At 38.7% G+C, this 19,231-nt stretch overlaps 3 protein-coding genes across 3 annotated transcripts; 1 reads left to right on the forward strand and 2 right to left on the reverse strand.

Moving 5' to 3' along the window:
• Nucleotides 1-5,938: 5,938 nt before the first annotated feature.
• LOC143861165 (topoisomerase I damage affected-like protein) lies at nucleotides 5,939-6,925 on the forward strand. Its single transcript, XM_077372093.1, has one exon. It carries the CDS (start codon nucleotides 6,029-6,031, stop codon nucleotides 6,770-6,772), a length of 744 nt encoding a protein of 247 aa, XP_077228208.1. The 5' UTR covers nucleotides 5,939-6,028; the 3' UTR covers nucleotides 6,773-6,925.
• Nucleotides 6,926-7,601: 676 nt separating this feature from the next.
• On the reverse strand, nucleotides 7,602-15,513 carry LOC143861167 (bifunctional riboflavin kinase/FMN phosphatase-like). Its single transcript, XM_077372094.1, has 10 exons — nucleotides 15,322-15,513; nucleotides 15,054-15,240; nucleotides 14,192-14,322; nucleotides 12,165-12,234; nucleotides 11,971-12,036; nucleotides 9,055-9,209; nucleotides 8,866-8,964; nucleotides 8,349-8,488; nucleotides 8,026-8,118; nucleotides 7,602-7,853 (listed from the first exon to the last, which is right to left on the reverse strand). The coding sequence occupies exons 1-10, from the start codon at nucleotides 15,407-15,409 to the stop codon at nucleotides 7,710-7,712; spliced, it is 1,173 nt and encodes a 390-aa protein (XP_077228209.1). The 5' UTR covers nucleotides 15,410-15,513; the 3' UTR covers nucleotides 7,602-7,709.
• Nucleotides 15,514-17,883: 2,370 nt separating this feature from the next.
• LOC143862281 (olee1-like protein) lies at nucleotides 17,884-18,974 on the reverse strand. Its single transcript, XM_077373299.1, has 2 exons — nucleotides 18,697-18,974; nucleotides 17,884-18,361 (listed from the first exon to the last, which is right to left on the reverse strand). Exons 1-2 carry the CDS (start codon nucleotides 18,854-18,856, stop codon nucleotides 18,042-18,044), a joined length of 480 nt encoding a protein of 159 aa, XP_077229414.1. The 5' UTR covers nucleotides 18,857-18,974; the 3' UTR covers nucleotides 17,884-18,041.
• Nucleotides 18,975-19,231: the final 257 nt, after the last annotated feature.

The raw sequence follows: 19,231 nt of genomic DNA on the forward strand, positions 1-19,231 counted from the left end.
CACGCACCCACTGTTATTGTATGTGAGTGTAATTTCTGCTTCGATGAGTTGAGTTGATTCAAGTGTTTGATTCAGCATTGTTTGATTGTAATTACAACATTGTTCGATTACAACATTGTTTGATTCAAGTGTAATGTGAGTGTAATTTCTGCTTCTATGAGTTGAGTTGCCTTGCAAAACAAGAATTTTCCTTAAAAAATTGCGTCAACCTGAAAAAACCCGACCTGACCCGACCCGAGATTTATCATGGGTAGGGCCGGGTTTGGGAATCGTGGGTTTTCCAAAAAAAAACCCGACCCGAGATATTTCTCGGGTAGGGTTGGGTTCTCCAAAACACGACCCGCCCGACCCGAGTTGCAGCCCTATTTAAAATGCAAGAACAAGAAAGAACACACCGATATATAGTGGTTCGGGCAAAGCCTTACTCCACTCTTCTTAAGATCGTCCTTAAGGTTTTCCACTATTATGAGACCTCCACGATACCCAGCTCCGAGGCGATTACACTTCTAAGAGATATTAAATGATGATGCCCTTACACCTTTACACTGACTCTCCTTCTTCGCCGAGTTCTAAGCGATGCTCCCTATGGTATTAAGATAGGTGCTCTAGCCACCTTTACAAGATAAGAAGATGAATAGCTTGGCTTCTCTTGAAAGCTTGCTGCTCGTTGTAGTCTCTTGAATGCTTCTCCAAAGTAGGTTGCAAGTTGAAAGCCTAGATCCAAACTTAATTGATTTGCAAGTGCAAGGCAAGTTTGGGGAGAAAACAAATTCTTAAGCTCAAATGGGTTGCAAGTTTGATTGAAAGCTTAAGGAGGTTTTTCAAGATGATTCAAGAGAGGAAAATAATCCTCTTGAATGTGTATATATAGCTTCTCAAGAGAATATGACCGTTTGGGGGTGTTGTTATCAAAAACCAAAATTTAATTCAAATCCCAACGGTTATTTTCTAAGATGTCGTGACATTCTCGGAGCTCCGAGAAATTCTAGGAGTTCCGAGAGAACGGCCAGAAGATAAAAAATTCTATTGGACCATTTCTCGGAGTTCCAAGAAAGTGACTAGATACTACTAGACCATTTCTCGGAGTTCCGAGAAGCTTAAAAACAGCAGACTTTTTATACTTTTTGTTGCTATTTGTTTTTAGGCTTTTGGAACTCAATTTCTAAGATAATTTGGAATGTTATGAGGGTCCCAACATTTTGGTCCATCACATAACCATTCACTAAACCATTTAAGTTCTTAAGTGTTTTTGAAAACTATTTTAAAACAGTTTGCCTTGACTTAGAAATCTAAAGAGAAAAGATGTACATTGAATTCTAGGTAAACCTCAACTTCTCTTTAGCCTTGGTCTTCAATTGGTCTTCCATCTTGTGTATGCTTGCTTGAGAAATGATGTGAGCTCCACTTAGCTCATTTGACTCTTGTGTGGTACATCTTCAAGCATGACCATGTAGTGTGTTGGTTTCTTTAATGATCAATCCTATCTTAAACACAACACTTCAAGGCAAATTGATTAGTATTCAATAACATAATCAATTATGTTTAGAATCATCAAAACAAGATAGGAGAGTAGACCCTTGGGCTTACAGTAACCCTATTTTGATACTAGATAACCCCAATCCCAAATACTTGAAAAGCCCCTTCCAAAACTCTAGTACCCTCGACCAATTTTTAGGGACTTGATAACCCCATTCGGAAATTGGTAACCCCATTTTGATACCTGATAACCCCAATCCTAGAGACTTGAAAACCCCCTTCCAAAACTCTAGTACCCTCGGCCAATTTTCAAAGACTTGATAAGCCCATTCAGAAATTGGTAACCTCATTTTTTATACTAGATAACCCCAATCCCAGAGACTTGAAAACCCCCTTCCAAAACTCTAGTACCCTTGGCCAATTTTTAGGGACTTGATCACCCCATTCGGAAATTGGTGACCCATTTTTTTTATACTAGATAACTCCAATCCTAGAGACTTGAAAACTCTCTTCCAAAACTCCAGTACCCTCGGCCAATTTTCAAGCACTTGATAAGCCCATTCGAAAATTGGTAACCCTACTTTTGAGAGTTACTATCCCCCTTCCAAAGAGTTGATAAACCCCTTCTGCTATAAAACCCCCTGCCTATAGCAACTCTTCTAATGGCATTATAATTCTGCTCATGATAGAAATAACAAAAGAAATGGATGTTGTTTTCATTAAATGTGCTTCATGTATTACATCCCAATTTGTGTATTACAAAATAAAAAATTTAAGTAAATAAAAAAATGTGTAGCCATCCATTCATGTATTACATCAACTTTTTCTTATACAACCACTTGTCTTCCAAAAAAGTGAATGAAGCCATCCATGCATTATCTCCAGAACTCACCCTAAAAAATAAATCGCTTAAACCCTAAACAAGATAAATCAGAAACAAAGGAATGAGAAATAGTGCAAAACCCTAAAAAAGAAAAGAAAAACAAAACCTAAATACAAAGAGATAGATGGTAAGAACTCAACAATCAAGTTTTCAAGATTTGCCAGCAACAATGGTGGGTGAACAAGGAGGAAGATGACTAGTAGGGTAAAAAATCAAAAAAGTGATAATGGAAAAGTAAAAGAAGAGGGAAGAAGGAGAAAACAAGGTCAAAACGTGTTGTAAATGCAAAAGGGTATTTTCGTCCAGCTTTTACTGACAAGACCTCTTTTGTCCCCATTGATAAATTTTGAAAAGCATGGGTCATGTTGATAATTTTGCCTAATGTTTGTCTCCCATTGGTAATTGGTCTAAAGGGGAATGATATATTCGACCCCGTTTTCTTCCTTGAGCAACACCCCCTTCTAGTGTAAAAACTAAAAATAGTGGTCGTAAATTTGTAAATACACTAAAAGGGGTGGATCTAGGAAGAAAAAGGCGCGACTATATCACTTACTAAATTAGGTGGAATGCCTAAATTTAAAGGGTTGCAAAACAGCTTCGTTTCTATTAATATATAAAGAGGAGTGTAATTACAATTTTACGCAACGAGCTATTATAGTCTTAAAAGACACCTTTGTTTATTTTTGGTGAGCCGATGGTATGTCTGCTTGTATAAGCCAGGCTATCTTTATTATTTTGAGAAGAAGAAATGATAGTGGAGTTGGAGACTACACATAGTGACGTTCCTGTGAATGGACTCAAAAATCATGGCATCATCTTTAATTTCAACCATGATGTAAAATTTCTTCTACTTTCGGAAAGATATTTACATTTCACATGCAAACTACAAGAAAGTTGAGAGAGAGTGACCTAACACAATTCCTGGAAATCTGAAATTTAGTTTCATTTCAAAAGGGAAAGACATTCTTCCTTGTGTCAAAGGTTCTCTCCATTTGGCAATGCAAGTGACCTATCATTATTCCATTCAAATACGAAGACCTTGGTGGTAAAAGAGTGACCTCTGGTGGGGAGGTGTTGGCGTGGGTCTAACGCTTAGAAAAGCAAGTTTGGATTGCTTACAGGCTTTCGGATCTGTGACAAAAAGGTAGGGACCAAAATACTTCTCGAGAGTCTCACCAGAAAGAAGGGAAATTGGGAGTGGTATCCAAGTCACAAGCTTCATGGGCATTTGTTGCTTTTCTACATCCTAAAATACTAAGATCTTTGTTCTTGGAGAATCTTCTTTCCTTTTGCTTTCTGTTGTAATGCTGGTTTTTGCAGAAAGTGCTAAATAAAATCATGGCATTTGATGTTATAGTGAGACATTTTTATGGAGTCTGACTAGGCTGATGGTCACCGTTGGATCAATTTTTGGTCCACATGGGACACACATGTGTAATCAAGACCGTTGATTAGATCATCCAATCAAGGTAGGGTCAATGGAAGTGGACCGGCGGATTCATGATTGCCGATCTGATCAAGCCCAAGTGGCACACATTGGGTGCGAAAGGGAGATGTTAGGAAAGAGACAAACTCGCTTTCTCTTTCAATATTTAACCAGCTGTCAAAAGCTACTACAATTCCTGGGGGAGTTTAGATACAAGGATTTTATAATCTACCTAGATTTTACAAGCTAAAGCCTGGATTGAATATTTTGGTTTTCGCTTAGAAAATCCATGTTTTAACTTATAAAACCCAGGTTTTAGCTTGTAAAATCAAAGAGTTTACATTCATGGATTATAAAATCCATTTATCCAATGGTTCGAAAAAGCTCTAAACAGCCAATTGAAAAGGAAAAGACAAGTCAATGTGTGTCATACTGTCATTCGCAAAACATGGGCATGCAAATATCAGTAGATTAAAAAAATATGCTATTGATGTTCGCCCTACCATGTATTTTCTCCGAGTATACATGTATGGAGAGATTATATGATGAATGGGCGTACAAACATGTAAAGGTAGTACGTTGAAAGTACCACCCTTGATATTTGATAAAACAACAGCTGTTTGTACCTGTTTGTACGCGTATAATTTCTATATACATATGACATGCATTAATTTTCTTAGCCATTGAGCCATACACAATTACACATGAGCTCCAATAGTATACACTTGTTAGTATACACATGAGCTATTATTTTTCTGTACTCATTAGGCACTCTCGATGTAGGGGTCATTGATTAAATTGGAAGTGAGATAGTCCACTCCTTTTCTTTCCCGGGCACCCCTGTTTATATGACTACTATTTTTACACTAGAAGGCGTGGTATGGAGGAGTAAAGGGGGGGACTATATCATTTCCCATGTAAATACTCATTATTGTACATGGGCCCACTAGAAAATCACTAAGGGCCCGTTTGGATGCTGAGAAGATTTTGATTTGGATTTCGCACATTTGCAGGCCTTTTCGCATTATGATTTGAATCCGGATCAAATCATTAAAGAAAATTGGAAATCCACAGATCTGACAGTTTCCTTCACTCTCTTTGCTCCTCAAATTCTCCCCTCCAGTAGGAAGTATCTCCTTCCCTCTGTGTCTCTCTCAACATGAGCTGGCGGGTCTATTCATTTTGTATTCACTATTCAAAGCTGAATTCCAAAATCCAAATACAAAATATGAGGTATCAAAAGGGCCCTAAGGTCATTAGTTACATGACGCAGGACAAGTTGTCTGAGAAGCGTGAAGCTCCGAGGGTTTTATTGGCAACAAGAACAAGAAGAGAAAATGAGGGGCTTCAATGCATTCAAGGGTTTTGAGATCCAACAACCGTGCATCTTAAGTGGCAATAAGACAAAATACCCAATGATCACTTTTTAGAACTGGACTCCTCTCAACCCAAACAAACTACACAGGAAGCATTTAATTTCCCATGCCACACAACATGTACTCTCAATAGAGATAAAATCGAATCCACAATTCAGAAGTCTCGCTTGCAACGAGATTAAGGATAAAGAGGAATCAAGGGAAAGACGTACTGTGAATTCCCCAGCAAAGGAACTCTGCTAGTAGCAGTAGCAGTAGCAGTAGCCCAAAACATTCACACCTTCAGCTTCTTCTTCATTTTTCGTCAAAAGTCCCCTAAAATGAAAAGAAATTCCCTACTTATACTAGCGCTAGGTACATAAAGGACAAAAATGCCCCTCACATGGGTTATCATATACACCATACTATAAACCCATTCACTCACACCCACACAAAAAGAAAATTCCATCCACCCTAGGCTAATTAAAACCCATATTCTTTGGCCGGGACCGCTCCACGTCATTACATCAGTTACAGGTGACCCCACTAGTGCATCACACATTAGTCTACACTTGCATTATTAGCATACACGTGTGATCTCCATGCCCTACTTGCCATATATGGTGCCCCGTAACTAGGAAAGGTAAGGCCTAGACACTAGTCGCGCGTGTAGATTTAGCATTTATGGGGAATGAGAATCCAAAGGCGAGGAGAAAAGTCGATATCGTAGGTGAAAAGACACCAAGTACAACAACCGAACCTTTTCTATATATTGTCAGCCCACATCACCGCTGATAGGATAACCCAATCCCGCCACGTGTACGGTAACCATCCCCCCATCCAGATTATATAATCTTATCAGACCCCAGGAAGAAGAAAAATAGGAAGATGCTCTCTCTAAAGCTGCTACGATCTCTGGTTTTGGGCGAAACCATTAACGACCCTCTCCTTCTAAATCAGCATCATGGCGATAATGACCAACAAAGAAGAAGAAGAAGAAGAAAGAGCGTTCCTTTCTTGATCTTCCTCCCAACCCAGGAAATCATCCATGACATGCAGAGGCTAGCAACAATCGCGCGAGACATGGGCATGGACTTAACCCCAGACCCTTCTATCTCTAACATTCTCTTCTCATGGCCTTCTTCTCCTTTCCTCCTCGCCTCCCTACCCTTCCCTTCCCTCTCCTCCGCCACCGCCTCTCATCTCCGCCGCTTCATCCGACTCTCCAAAGGCCTCTTCAAGCTGGTCTCCGGCAACCCCGCCGCCACCGGCCGCTTCCCATTCCGCCTTTCTTCGCTTTCGCTCTTTGCGCGACTCACCGGAGACCGCATCCATGCTATTGATGCGTTCTCTCGAATCCTCTTGGGTAACGGGTGGAGTCTCTTCATGACAAACGGTAAGTCATATCCGGTTTTGGGCGGTGCTGATTTAGTTTATCTATTCAGGAAGGTGGATTCGAATAGGGTCAGGATTCAGTGGTTAAAAGGCGAGGACGGGTCGTTCTCCAGTTCCACCGGCGGAAATTTTAGGGTGAGAGAGTTGAGATTACCTCCTTTGAATTTCAGGAATGTTCCTGTAAGGATTTTGCACTACATCATTCTCATGACCGATGCCCTCTTCTATCTCGCATGAAAAATTAACAGATGCTCAGAATCTCTTCCCCTGCTTCTCTCTCTTGGTTTCCTTTTTATTTTTTTAATGTTTGTATTATCTTTTCTTTTTGTTCTTTTCTTGTGTAGTTATTTTACAAAACTTAAGCCCTACATTTGTTTTTTTTTCTCTTCCTCCATCGGTTTTACGAGAAAATGGAATTTTTAAAGGCCCATCCATTGAATGGCCACGATTTTCCCATTTCTGCTTTGGAGTTTTGTGACATCCATACGTCCATTGGATCAAAATATGCAGTTCTGTGTCAGATCATTTGTTGGACCCCAATGCAAACAGGTCGTGATCCAAACTAGGGTTGCAACTTGGGTCAGGTTTTTACCCAACCTGAGAAACTATCATGGGTAGGGTCGGGTTTAGGAATCTCGGCTTTTCTTGAAAAAAAATTTAAACCCGACCGAGATAATTCTCGGGCAGGGTAGGGTTTTGGAAAACCCGACCTGCCCGACCCGAGTTGCACCCCTACTCGTCCAAACTGAAAAAAATGAAAACCTTACCCAACCCAAGAAACTATCTTGGGTAGGGTCGGGTTTAGGAATCTCGGGTTTTCCTGTAAAAAAATTAGACTAATTCTTTTTCAGGGTAGGGTTTTTGGAAACCCGACCTGAGTTGCACCCCTACTCCTCCAAACCGTAGAATGATCTGTAGAGGATCATTAAAAAGTTCTGATGCCGGGACTTGAACCTGGGTCTCTCGGGTGAGAGCCTAGTATCATACCAACTAGACTACAACGGGTTGTTGTTGAATACTAGAACATAATCTAAATTGTAGAAATTATGATAAAACTACTCAAGTCTTAACAAAAACTGTTAAAAAGAAGAGGTCTCAAGTTTCAAGTTACAGACATCATATCTTCTGTAAGATCACTTATGGGATTTTTTCAAGGATGAATATAATGGTCATTTCATTCACAGCAGCCTGATCCTCGACATGTGCTTTCTGCTAATAGAGGGCTGCTCATTGTATTGCTGAACATGGGAAGATCCAAAGCACCATCTGCAATGCTCTTATCTTTTTCAATTGTGTCAAAGCCTCCCAAATTGTTCTCCTGTACAGTCACAATACAAAATTCAGGGAATTCCCAGCAAACTCAAGGGTATTGAATCATAAACTGAAATTCAGTGTATAGTTCAAATACAATGAATGTAGTCCACAACTAAACAACGGGCAACAAAAATGAGGTATCTACCGAGTCAAGTTTCAGATTATTTTTTATATACCTCGATGCTCAGTTGCCGGATGTATCCAACAATCAAGAGTTGCAATTGCTCCCCAGAAATGTACTCATTGAATTCACCAATCAGACATGGTTGCTGCGAAAAATAAAGAACAAAATATGTATTAACAGAACTGTCCAACAACCATAACTAGTTGTGTCAAAATTTGGAGGGTTTTTTTAATTTTCTCCAACAAAAGATTTCAGACCATTTTGAGAAGCAAACTTAACTGTTTCCTGAAAAAATGATGGAAGAGTTTTTAAAATGATCAATGGATAATATGCTGTCCTGTCTCTAAATTTATAATTAGATTATAAGTTACTCACAATTATTGTTGTAGCAATATCTGAGTGAGGGTCCCATCCAATGGCCACCACCACTTTGAAGATCCCATGTGTGCCGAGTCTTGCCCAACCAAAGTAAACTCCAGAAACTTGATCAGGAAGAGATTCAGATGAACTTTCGTCTGATTGTTTACAGAGAAAAAAGGAACATGTTACACAGGCAATTCAGTACTGTTTATGGAAAACAGTTGGAACATTTAACAATGCTATTGACTCTAGAAACTACCAAGCATGGTTTTAAATTTCGACCGAAATCCGAGACCGAAACAGAAATAGCCGAAATTAACAAAATTTCGTCTAAATTTGTTAAAAAAGATTAATTTTTTATTCTTTTACAAAGTTTCGATCGAAATCACCAAAATTTCGACCCAAAAAAACAGTATTTTGAGTGCGTATACCAAATTTCGACCGAAATTTCAGGATTTCAGCTAAAATTTCGGTTTCGGATAAGTCCGAAATTTAAAACCATGCTACCAAGTATCAGAGGAAGTGCACTGGCCTGCAGTTATACTCAAGAATGTACATCCATCACGAGGATCTCCTTTGCTGACTATACCTTCCACAAACAAATGTTCAATTGGCAATGCATTTTGCACCCCTGTGGACCGTTAAGTCTTATCAGATGATGATTTCGGGAAACCAATGTTTTGATGAGGAAAAATGAAAGAGTGATTGAATAGAGATGTACAGTCTTCAAATGGTGGAAGACCCCATATCTCAGGCTGAAACTCTAATAGCGAATGAAGCACAGAATTTGCTGTAGAATAACGATGAGTTTGAGTTGGGAGAGAGGGAACTGCCACTACCTTCATTCCAGCAGCCTTTGCAGCTGTAACACCAACCCTGGTTGGAACATGCAGGGTTAAGACCAATTGAATGATTGGATCATATATTTACATTTGAATGTGAAATGCCCATTGAATATAATGTGGATTAGACACTACTATAAAGTATAAATAAGTGGTTATTACACACACATTGATATAATGAAGGAATGCCTCCATGTTAGCAAGGTCTGAAGGAAGATAGATTACTGAGACCTGTTTGTCACTTTGTCCACTTTTCAAACAGTTTGATAGATATATCTCAGCTTATGCTGAGATAAAAAAGAAGAAGAAAGACTTAACATCATGCCTTATGTACAGGATCACAATGATTGACAGATCACTCAAAATGTCACTAAAATTGCCCATAAAGATAGACTCAAAGGTAGCCAACTTTGTAATATGTTGGAAATTCCGTTTAACGATCAGAGGCAGACCCTTGGAAATATTCAGGTCTTCATCACCAGGACTATAGATACTGGGAGCACCAAAGATACTCCACACGGTATTACCAATATCCTGTTGAAAACATCTCAGAATTCAAATCTCCCTGGGGAGCCACCATAATTTCTATCAAAATGGCGCTTGATGTGCTGGCTGTGGGATCAAGTCAATCAATAGACTAACTGGTAATGTAAGCCAGTCAGTCAATGGGCACAGTTTGATGGGGTAGCTTATTTTGTACCAATATTAAAATATTAGTAACTTTCACCTTCCATATTTCTGCTTGTATTTTCACTTGTAGCACCCATCTTCATGGTTCTAAATGTGACTGAAGCCGATATGAAACAACCAATAAGTTCCGTTTATATCCCCTTTCCGAAACATCCTCTGGACGGCATGTACAGATTTCAGTAACGTTTCAGTCATGTCAACTGAAACTCTACCAATTTAGTTTGTGAATTACAAAACTCTGGTCGACATGTCGAAATTCTACCTGTTAAGGGCCCGTTTGGATAACTCGTATTTTGTATTGGATTTGGAATTGAGTTTTGAATACAAACTGAATAGATTGCCAGCTCGTGTTGAGGGGGAGAGAGAGAGGGAAGGGGGAAACTTCCTACTGAAGGGGAGAGGTTGAGGAGCAAAGAGGGTGAAGGAAACTGCCAGATCTATAGATTTCCAATTACTTATTTCCACAGCATATTTTGAAATCTGATTTTTTTCACCGTCAGTCGCTGATTTTGGAATCCAAGGATTTGATCCAGATCCAAATCACAACACAAAATGGGCTACAAATGTGAGAAATCCAAATCAAAATCTTCCCAGCATCCAAACGGACCCTTAAATATAGGGGAAACTATATTTCTAAAAAAACAAACTATCATACACATTTTAGTTTCTATTTTCTTATATGTGAGTTATTCTTGTCCGATCTACAGATTAATGGAGCCGTTTTTTATTTCAAAAATCAATTATTCTCTTTATTTTTCAAATCCTATAAATTTCTATCATTATATTCTATTGCTTCGTTATATTATACTTTCTTTATTAAATTTTCATCATTTTCTATAATTTGTGTTTATTTGAAGAATATGTATATGTGGTTGTATACATTCTCTGTTTAGAATGGACCTTACAGTTCTAGACAAGAGCACTAACGTATGTCATTAGGTGTTTGATCTTGTTGAACCTTTACGGATGGCTGTCTTGCTCATGTGATGATTTCTAAATGTGTATTTGAGCAACATACTGCCGGCCAAAACACTTAACAATTCTAGGAAGATATATTCCAAGGGGATCAGTAGGAAGCTTGCTTTGCTTAGCAACCTAAGCACCCCTAAGGTATGATTGGGCTACTCGACTGGTTATGAAATAGCTCACCCCTGAATGCCCTTATTAGTATGGTAAGGAGAAGAAGATTCTGAAACACCCTAATATTTAAAACTAAAATCAATCCAAAAAAAAAAAAAACTCAAGGCAAATAAGAATGAAAGAAGATTTATACATGCCCACACACACATGCTAGTGAAAGATAGGCATTGTCAAGTGCGTACAATTAGAACATTTATTAAGATAATGATGCTACTAAGGTTATGAAGTTTGGAGCCCATGGCATCTTTGAACAGAATTATGCGGCACTACTATAATGGTCATTTGTGCATGTTTATATGGTCTCCCTTGGCTTTTCATTAGTCTCTTCTGAGAGCCAGCCCCTGTTAATAGATGCCTCACATGTGTTATAAAGGACTATGAGTATGAAGTGGTTAGTGTGTTTTTAAGTGCAGTAGGCAAGCCACAAAGCAGTCCGAGATGTGAGATAATCTGCCTGTTTTAAGGGTTAATTGACTTATGGGCTAGTGCCTTCAAGGAACTTACAGATATTCTATTTTTGCTTATTTTTCTTCATCAATACGTTAGCTGGGCTTAAATGGGAATCCTCAAGCTCCTACCTATGGGTACAAAGAAAAAATGCATTCCGTAGTACTAAATATGGTGTAGTAGTATATTATGTGTTAAAGTATAAAAGATAAATAACGCCTTTCTCCAAATGCTTAAGCTATTGGAGAAGTTGGTTAGTTAACATGGTATCAGAGCAAAAGGTCTCGAGTTCAAACCTCCCGGATAGTAAAAATCCACATGCGAAGGTCGGCCCAAAGTAGAACCACATGTGCCACGTGTTTGCCAAGTGGACCACACTTGCGGGGGAGTGTTAAAGTATAAAAGATAAATAACACCTTTCTCCAAAAGCTTAAGCTATTGGAGAAGTTGGTTAGTTAACATTATGCATTCAAATTCAACTAATCTATTGAACACATTTATTGTTTTGATTGACTTACACAGAGTCTTCAATCACTAGACAATGCACTGCATCTGCACCCATTCTCTTTGCTGCTTCCAGAAATCTATATAACAAGTTGGAGACATCAAAAGAATAGTATCAACATGAATGGATGGCCATTAGTATTTAGAAACTTCAAAGTGAAGCATATAAACGTCTACTCATATCATTTAGAATGCCAAAAATCTTTACATGTCAGGGGAGGGCTTTCCAGAATTAACCTCATCGCCACCAAGTATCACTGAAAATAATTCCTCCCAACCTAGGTAAGGGTTCAAAAGCGACCAATATCAATTGGCAATTAAACCAGGAAATATGCTAGTGATCAAACAGAAATCATCTACGTAAAGTTACCCAATATCAAATAGGGTGCATTGAATTCCAATAAAATGACAATGGAATGAAGGAAAATAAAAAATAAATTATAAAGAGCCTCCTTGCCTTGAAAGGGGAATTACTTCCTCACCAGTTTGTCTACATTCTTCATTGTTGGTCCAAATTTTGTGGTCTATGTGGCATGGACGACTAGGTCATCCACAAAGAGAAACTTCCATGTTGAAGTCTGGACTTGCTATGAATAAAAGTGTTGCTTCTCATGCATGTTTGCTCACTAAAAGTACTCAATTATCGTTTTTTAAAGCAACCCTGTGACCAGGGTACTGTTTGAACTTTTACATGCCGATATCTGGGGACCCGCACCAATGTCGTAACTTCAAGAGTATTACTACTTTTTTACATTCATGGATGATTACACCTGATTTACATGGATATACCTGCTATGAAGACAATATAAATTAAGAAATGCATTTTGTATATTCGTAATTGGAGAGAACACAGTTTCAATCCGTTATCAAAATCATTTTTATTGACTATCAGCAACTATTAAAACAGTTGTGCTCATATACCTCAATAGAATGGAGTTGTGAAAGTAAGAATAAATATCTTCTCTCCATAATTTGTACATCTCCTCTGCATAATTAGTATCTTACTTATTGAGTCCCATGCTCTCATTACCTTTGAGGGGGGTAACTCTCAGAGTTGTACATCATTACATCGGATAAATTGTCAGTTTTCCAATGGCTTGGATAGTAATTCCATTACCATTGTCACTTTGGGATACTTCAAAACATTCTTTGCTCAATTTTTTTGGTTGTGTTTGTTTCATTCATCACCTGCTGCTGCCAAGTGTGTCTTTTATAGGGTAAGGGATGGGCAGCAAGGTGTTGTCAACAAAGTTACTATCTCAAGGAGCCATATTCCTTGCCAAGTGTGTCGTTCAAGGGAAGACAGAAGATTGAATACTTTGAGAAACTTATCAACAAAGTTAGAAGTAGAGTGGACGGATGTGTAGGGGAAAGTTACTATCTCAAGGAGATTAGCTAGTTTTATTGAACCATGTGTTATCTTCGATGCCAATTTATATTCATCCAGCCATGAATCGTCCCCTCAGATTCATTAAAGAATGGAAAGTATATTAGTAAACTTTTGGTGGGGCACGACAGAGCATGGGAATAAGTGTCATTGGTTGGCATGGGATAAAATTTGTAAAAAAAAAAAAAAGAGGGAGGGATTGATACTAAATTGATGAAGGAGATGGGCATGGCATTTAGGTTTAAAGCTTTATTCACAGGCTTCATAGCAGCCGCTCCATATGGAGTGACTTTATGAAGACAGGGTACCTAAGAATAAACTATTTTTGGTTGACTCTCCCTAAGGTTGGTAGCTCTAAGCTTTTGGAGGGATATGCTTCTTATGAAGGAAATGTGGTTTTCTAAAGTGAAGTGAATCATTGGTAAATGAATAATCATCAAATTTAGGACTGATAAGTGGATTGGTAACCTGCCTAAGTTGAAAATGTTCTGGCTATTTACTTAGAAATGAAGAAAAAAGACAAGGTCAATGGGTATGGTGAATAGGAGACAACCAAATTTGCTAATGTACTACCTCCAGATATTGTCAATACTGTCATCAATTCTAATATGGGCCTGTCTAGCCGAGATGATCAATTAGTATGGATGCCGAATAGAGCTGGGATTTTTTCCACTAGCTCGCGTGGAACTTGATAAGAACCAAGGAGAGATGGAAATTTGAAACCATGGGTTCACACCATGCGTTGACTAACAGCTTTAGTGGATGCTACATTGTCATTGGATCCAGAACAAAGAGAAATAGAAAAATGCACAAGGACATCTAAGTCAAATAAACAAGAAAATACAAACCTTCTTGGTGAGAGATTTTTCCCTCTACATGTTTTCTTAAGGAGTTGGAAGCAAGTGCAAATGGAACTCCATGCTTATGAAGATGTCTAATAAGGCGATTAGCTCCTGGTAGTGCTTTTGCTTGTGGCCACCTAGATGAATGTAAATTTCACAGATCAGCAGAAGTTTTCAATTGCTGTACAAGCTTCACATATGTGACTCGCGAATGAAATTGAGCATTATTGTGCATCATTTTATGATAAAAAATTCATCATTGTAATAGCAGACCAAATAGAAGGCTTATATTTCAACTTCACAAATAACTCATCTGTGAGGTATTGGTCTCATGTATAATAGATGTGTTGGGGTTCCACTCAAAAGCAAAATAGTCCCACATCCGTAAAGTAAGATGGATGGGAATGGGCACCCTCCATCTAACGGCTAGCTTTTAGGGGTGAGTTCTACCCGTTAAATTCCCGACAAATAGTATCAGAACTCAGGACGTGGTAACCCCGCCTCCTAGGGCGGGAATGTCCCTCGGGGAAGATCTCGGAACCCTGGTGTAGTATCTTGTGGAACCACGTTGCCGCTGCATGGAGGGGCGAGATGGTTCACGTTGCTTCCGCGTGGAGAGGGAGATTGTTGGGGTTCCACGCAAAAGCAAAATAGTCCCACATCAGTAAAGTAAGATGGATGAGACCTGAGGTTATATGGGAATGGGCACCCTCCCTCTAATGGCTAGCGTTTATGGGTGAGTTCTACCCGGTTAAATTCCCTACAAGATGATTAGTGAGATGTGATTATTTTTGGAGACAGAAACAAAAAACACAAAAAAAGAAGAAGACAGGGTATAAAGATAACAAGAACTGTGACAGAGAATTGCCTCTCTTGATAGTAAGGAATGATCTCCTTGGAAAATTCATCAGCTGTCAATGGAAGCTCATAATCCTTAACAATTGAGGCTGCTGATTCCTTATGCATTTTCCCCAACCTATTATCTTCCTTTTCTTTATCCAAAACTTTCCCATATTTCGCAAGAAAGTCCTTCAAAACATCCTTAGTTGCTTTCTCTGCAAATAACCATTGAAATTCAAGAAACAAACCCAAAATAAAGAAAACCCATCAAAGAAAGAGGAGAAAGAAAAACCCACCCGTGTTTAATGTGGTCCCATCCAAATCAAAAATAACCGCTGAAATCTGAGTTTCAGCCCTGCAAGAACAGAACCCACCACAGTCCATTGTAGAAGCAGAAAAAAGATAAATGGGTTTTTACTGTTTAGGTGAGGGAGATGGAATTTAAAGAGAGAGGGAGAGGGTTTAGATGAAAGATGACGTGAAACGGTTTTTTGCAAGTAGGAAAGTAGAGGGTTTAGTTGAGAGAATCAGAATTTGATTTACTTTTCCCGCTATCAAATAGGGTGGGATTTTACTTTTTCCCGCGAGTGGCCAACCGAGTTGCAGTATCGGTGCATTAAAAATGAATAATGGAATATGTTCGAATGAAAGTCACTTTTATGCTCCTACCTAAAAGACACTATGTTAGGGCCCCACATCTGCCTCATTTATGTTATCACATCCGTTGATCCGAATGGCAAGCTATAAGGTCGACCAGATGGCCTTGAGAACACCTTGACTGGATGATCCTAGCCTCTTGGTGTATCATGGGTTAATCTAACCATAGTCATCGTTAAGAACATATCCCAAACTTATTGCTCACAACGGCTAAGAAATATTCGAATTTTAAATTATTGCCGGTGAGTACCTCCCAAAATGGGCGATATTTCCAAGGTCCACCGACTCAACCTATCTATCTACAAGACATGTTTCTTTCCTTTGTCATTTGTTTTCTTTCAGTGAAAATTTTTCACCCCTATCAATTTCTGCAACTCTGCGTTATGCTTCGTTTGGTTGCACAAAAGCTCGGCAGTTATCGGAATTTGGTTTGGATTTGGCATGCTATTCTAAGTTTGGTTGCCAAAATGCATTGGACTCCCTTGGATTCTCTTGGATTTCTCTCGTGTAATGATTGCTTGTCTCTTTCTTGTTTCCTTACTCCAAAGCAAATAATTATTGTTGAACTTTCTAGGGAATGATGCTCTCTCGTAATGGATTAATTTAGATCTCTTGTTTTAGTATTTTCTCTTGCCCCCCCCCCCCCTTCCTCTCTCTCTCTCATGCCCCCACATTAAACAATAGTTGTTTGTAAATGAAGTATCATAAAAATAAAAAATTGTCTACTTTTACGCCCAGCTCACTTTGGATTTTGAGTCCAAAGCTAATTATTGGATCATAATTGCTAATAATAATAATAATAATAATAATAATAATAATAAGAGGTATTCTAAACTGAAGGGCGCCCTTGTAGAAATGTGCTGAAGATGGCGCCCTCATTGGCTTAAAAGGACGGTTGTGCATTTTATTATGGACTTTGACATGCAGCCATAATAAAATGCACAACCGTCCTTCTCAGCCAATGAGGTGCCCTTTTAGCGCATTTCTGCAAGGTCGCCTCCATTGGCTGGGTAATTTCGCAATGGCTCACTTTTCACAGGAGGGAAGAGGGGTTGTTCTCTCTTGAAAAAGTGAGTTGCGAAATGGCTTTCTTAGAAAGTACTTTGCTAGTCCAGATCCGGCTCATTTTTCAACAGATTTTGTAGTTTTCATTTAGGGCCCGTTTGGATACCTCAGATTTTGTATTTGGATTTAGAATTGAGTTTTCAATACAAAATGAATAGATCTGCAGGCTCCTGTTGAGGGAGACAGAGAGGGAAGGGGGTAATTCCTGCCGCAGGGAAGAGGTTGAGGAGCCAAGAGGGTGAAGGAAACTGCCAGATCTGTGATTTCCAATTTCTTATTTCCATAGCTTATTTGGAAATCTGAATTTTTTCACTGTGACTTGCTGAATTGGAAATTCAAGGATTTGATTGGGATCCAAATGTCAACGCAAAAAGGGTTGTGAATGTGAGAATTCCAAATCAAAATCTTCTCGGCATCCAAACGGGCCCTTAATTCATTTGAGGTGATGTTGCTCTTACATGCAACAGCCCAGCTGCAAAATGTGCCGTCTGCGATGGTGTCTAGCAAATCCCTAATAATAACAATAGCTCTAGATTGAGATTTTGTTTTTCTTTGTCTTTGTTTATTATGCGTATAATCTTTAAAACCGAATCTATAATATATGCTAAATGTCAGTTGTCACTCATTTTTTTCATGAAAATTTTTCACTGGAATTTTTCCATGGAAAATTTTCTTAATATTTTTTTCCCACCGATCATTTCTATTGGAATTTTTTCTATTAAAAATAAATTTTACTTTTTTTTTTTGTAAATGGGTTTTCGATAGAAATTATTTTCCAAGATAAAAAAAATGCATTAGGGTTTTCCATTTCCTCTTCGGAAAGCATAGTGACACAGCATGTGTTCTGATAGGGCCGCGAGGGAGTCATCAGTATAAATAGTTATTCCTTGTCCAATAGCAAAATTCCAACTAGGGCGGCGATACCATTCTGCACCCTATGTTTTGATGGGGGGTCCATTTTAGACCCTATGTTCTGATGGGGTGGGACCCACCATTCTACACGCATAGAAAGATCCAAATTTTAACATCTGCCTAAAATTTCGGGGATTGTTTCACCTCAGCCATTCACAAAACAGCGAATAGCTGATATTTGGGGATCCATTTACTCACGATCGGATGTGAAACAACCTCAAAAAAATAGAAAAAACAATAAACTAAAATTGAGAAGGACTTTCGGATCCTAATCCATCTTCACCAACTATTATAAATCAGGCGAATTACACAAGAAAACCCATTAAAAGATATTAAGCAAATAGCCTCTTTATTGAAGTGGCAATTTAATCACCCAATTTCATCAAATCAGTTCTAATTCGCGCATGATCTTTTGGCAGATGGGAAGAACTTCTTTCTTCATGAATCCCAACGGATTCGCGAAGCGAGAATCGGAGACAATTCCGTTGTTCTTGGAAAGCTGAATGCGGGCACGGGATCGGTCGAGAGTAATTTCATTACAATCGGGTCTGCTGCTACTGACCAAAACCGCTTCACAAATCTCGTCCTCGTGATCTCCTTCCACAGGAATTTTGTAATTTCCCGATGGGTCCGTTAAACCCTCAATGGTATAAGTAAGAAGCCCAGTCGTCCGGTCAAGGCATTCGACTCGCACTTTGGCGGCTACAATTCAATTAGTTTTAAATTATAAGAAATTAATAAAATTTTCTCAAGAAATAAAAAAAGGGAAATGATTTTAGCACTCCAATATCTTGATAGGGGGCGAAAGTAGGATGTCGTTTTGTTTTTAAAGGGCAGTCAAAAGGTTATTTACAATTCCCAAAAAGCTCTAACAACACGGATTATAAACAAAACAACATCCTACTTTCGCCACATATCAAAATATTGGAGTGCTAAAATCATTTCACATAAAAAAAAAATATGGAATTGACACTGATGAGAAAGTTAGTTCAATTCGAATGCGAAAAAAATATGGAATTGAATTTGATGAGAATTACCTGGCATGTATTCGCTGACCCGGGTTTCGAACTGAAGGCGGCATGTGTCACAATATACCTTCCCTTCTACGAAGATGAAATCGTGACAAAAGGCGGAGCGGAATAGGGCGAAGAAGCATAGAGAGGTTGCAAGGATTGAGAGGGCATGAAATTTTGCCATTTTTTCTTTTATAATTTGGATTTGTTTTCTTCTTTTTTTGCTTATAAGAAGAGGTTTGAGAGTGGAGAGGAGAGTGGAGAGAGGAGGTTTAAATGGAAGAGTGACAGTTATCTTCGGAGGATTCAGTTTATTAGGTGGGGCTTGGAGGGTGGAGAATGCATTGACCCGTTCTTTGTCGGTTTTCTCAACTGATCACAACAAAAAAATACAGGTGGGTCCCGTATCGCATCTGGGGTCCCTTTAATCCAATGGACGAGAATGGTCGAATTTAGTTTCACGAATGAATCGTCAATGGTCAATCGGAAATGGTTAAGATTGTTCGAAATAGTGACTTAGAGGAAATTCTTGGATTGAGTATAACGTGAACTTATTGTA

Source organism: Tasmannia lanceolata, unplaced genomic scaffold (assembly GCF_043159265.1).
Source record: "Tasmannia lanceolata isolate RefF3 unplaced genomic scaffold, GAP_Taslan_0.1 ptg000037l, whole genome shotgun sequence".
Classification (NCBI taxonomy): Eukaryota; Viridiplantae; Streptophyta; class Magnoliopsida; order Canellales; family Winteraceae; genus Tasmannia; species Tasmannia lanceolata.

What these genes read in the sequence shown, in the direction of transcription:
- LOC143861165 (XM_077372093.1), top strand. Translation starts at nt 6,029, where the DNA reads ATGCTCTCTCTAAAGCTGCTACGATCTCTGGTTTTGGGCGAAACCATT.
- LOC143861167 (XM_077372094.1), bottom strand. Translation starts at nt 15,409, where the DNA reads ATGGACTGTGGTGGGTTCTGTTCTTGCAGGGCTGAAACTCAGATTTCA. An exon ending in AAAAATCTCTCACCAAGAAG is followed by an intron (nt 12,235 to 14,191) that starts GTTTGTATTTTC and finishes ACCCTTACCTAG; the next exon opens with GTTGGGAGGAATTATTTTCA. An exon ending in GGAAAGCCCTCCCCTGACAT is followed by an intron (nt 12,037 to 12,164) that starts GTAAAGATTTTT and finishes CTTGTTATATAG; the next exon opens with ATTTCTGGAAGCAGCAAAGA.
- LOC143862281 (XM_077373299.1), bottom strand. Translation starts at nt 18,856, where the DNA reads ATGGCAAAATTTCATGCCCTCTCAATCCTTGCAACCTCTCTATGCTTC. An exon ending in GGTCAGCGAATACATGCCAG is followed by an intron (nt 18,362 to 18,696) that starts GTAATTCTCATC and finishes ATTGAATTGTAG; the next exon opens with CCGCCAAAGTGCGAGTCGAA.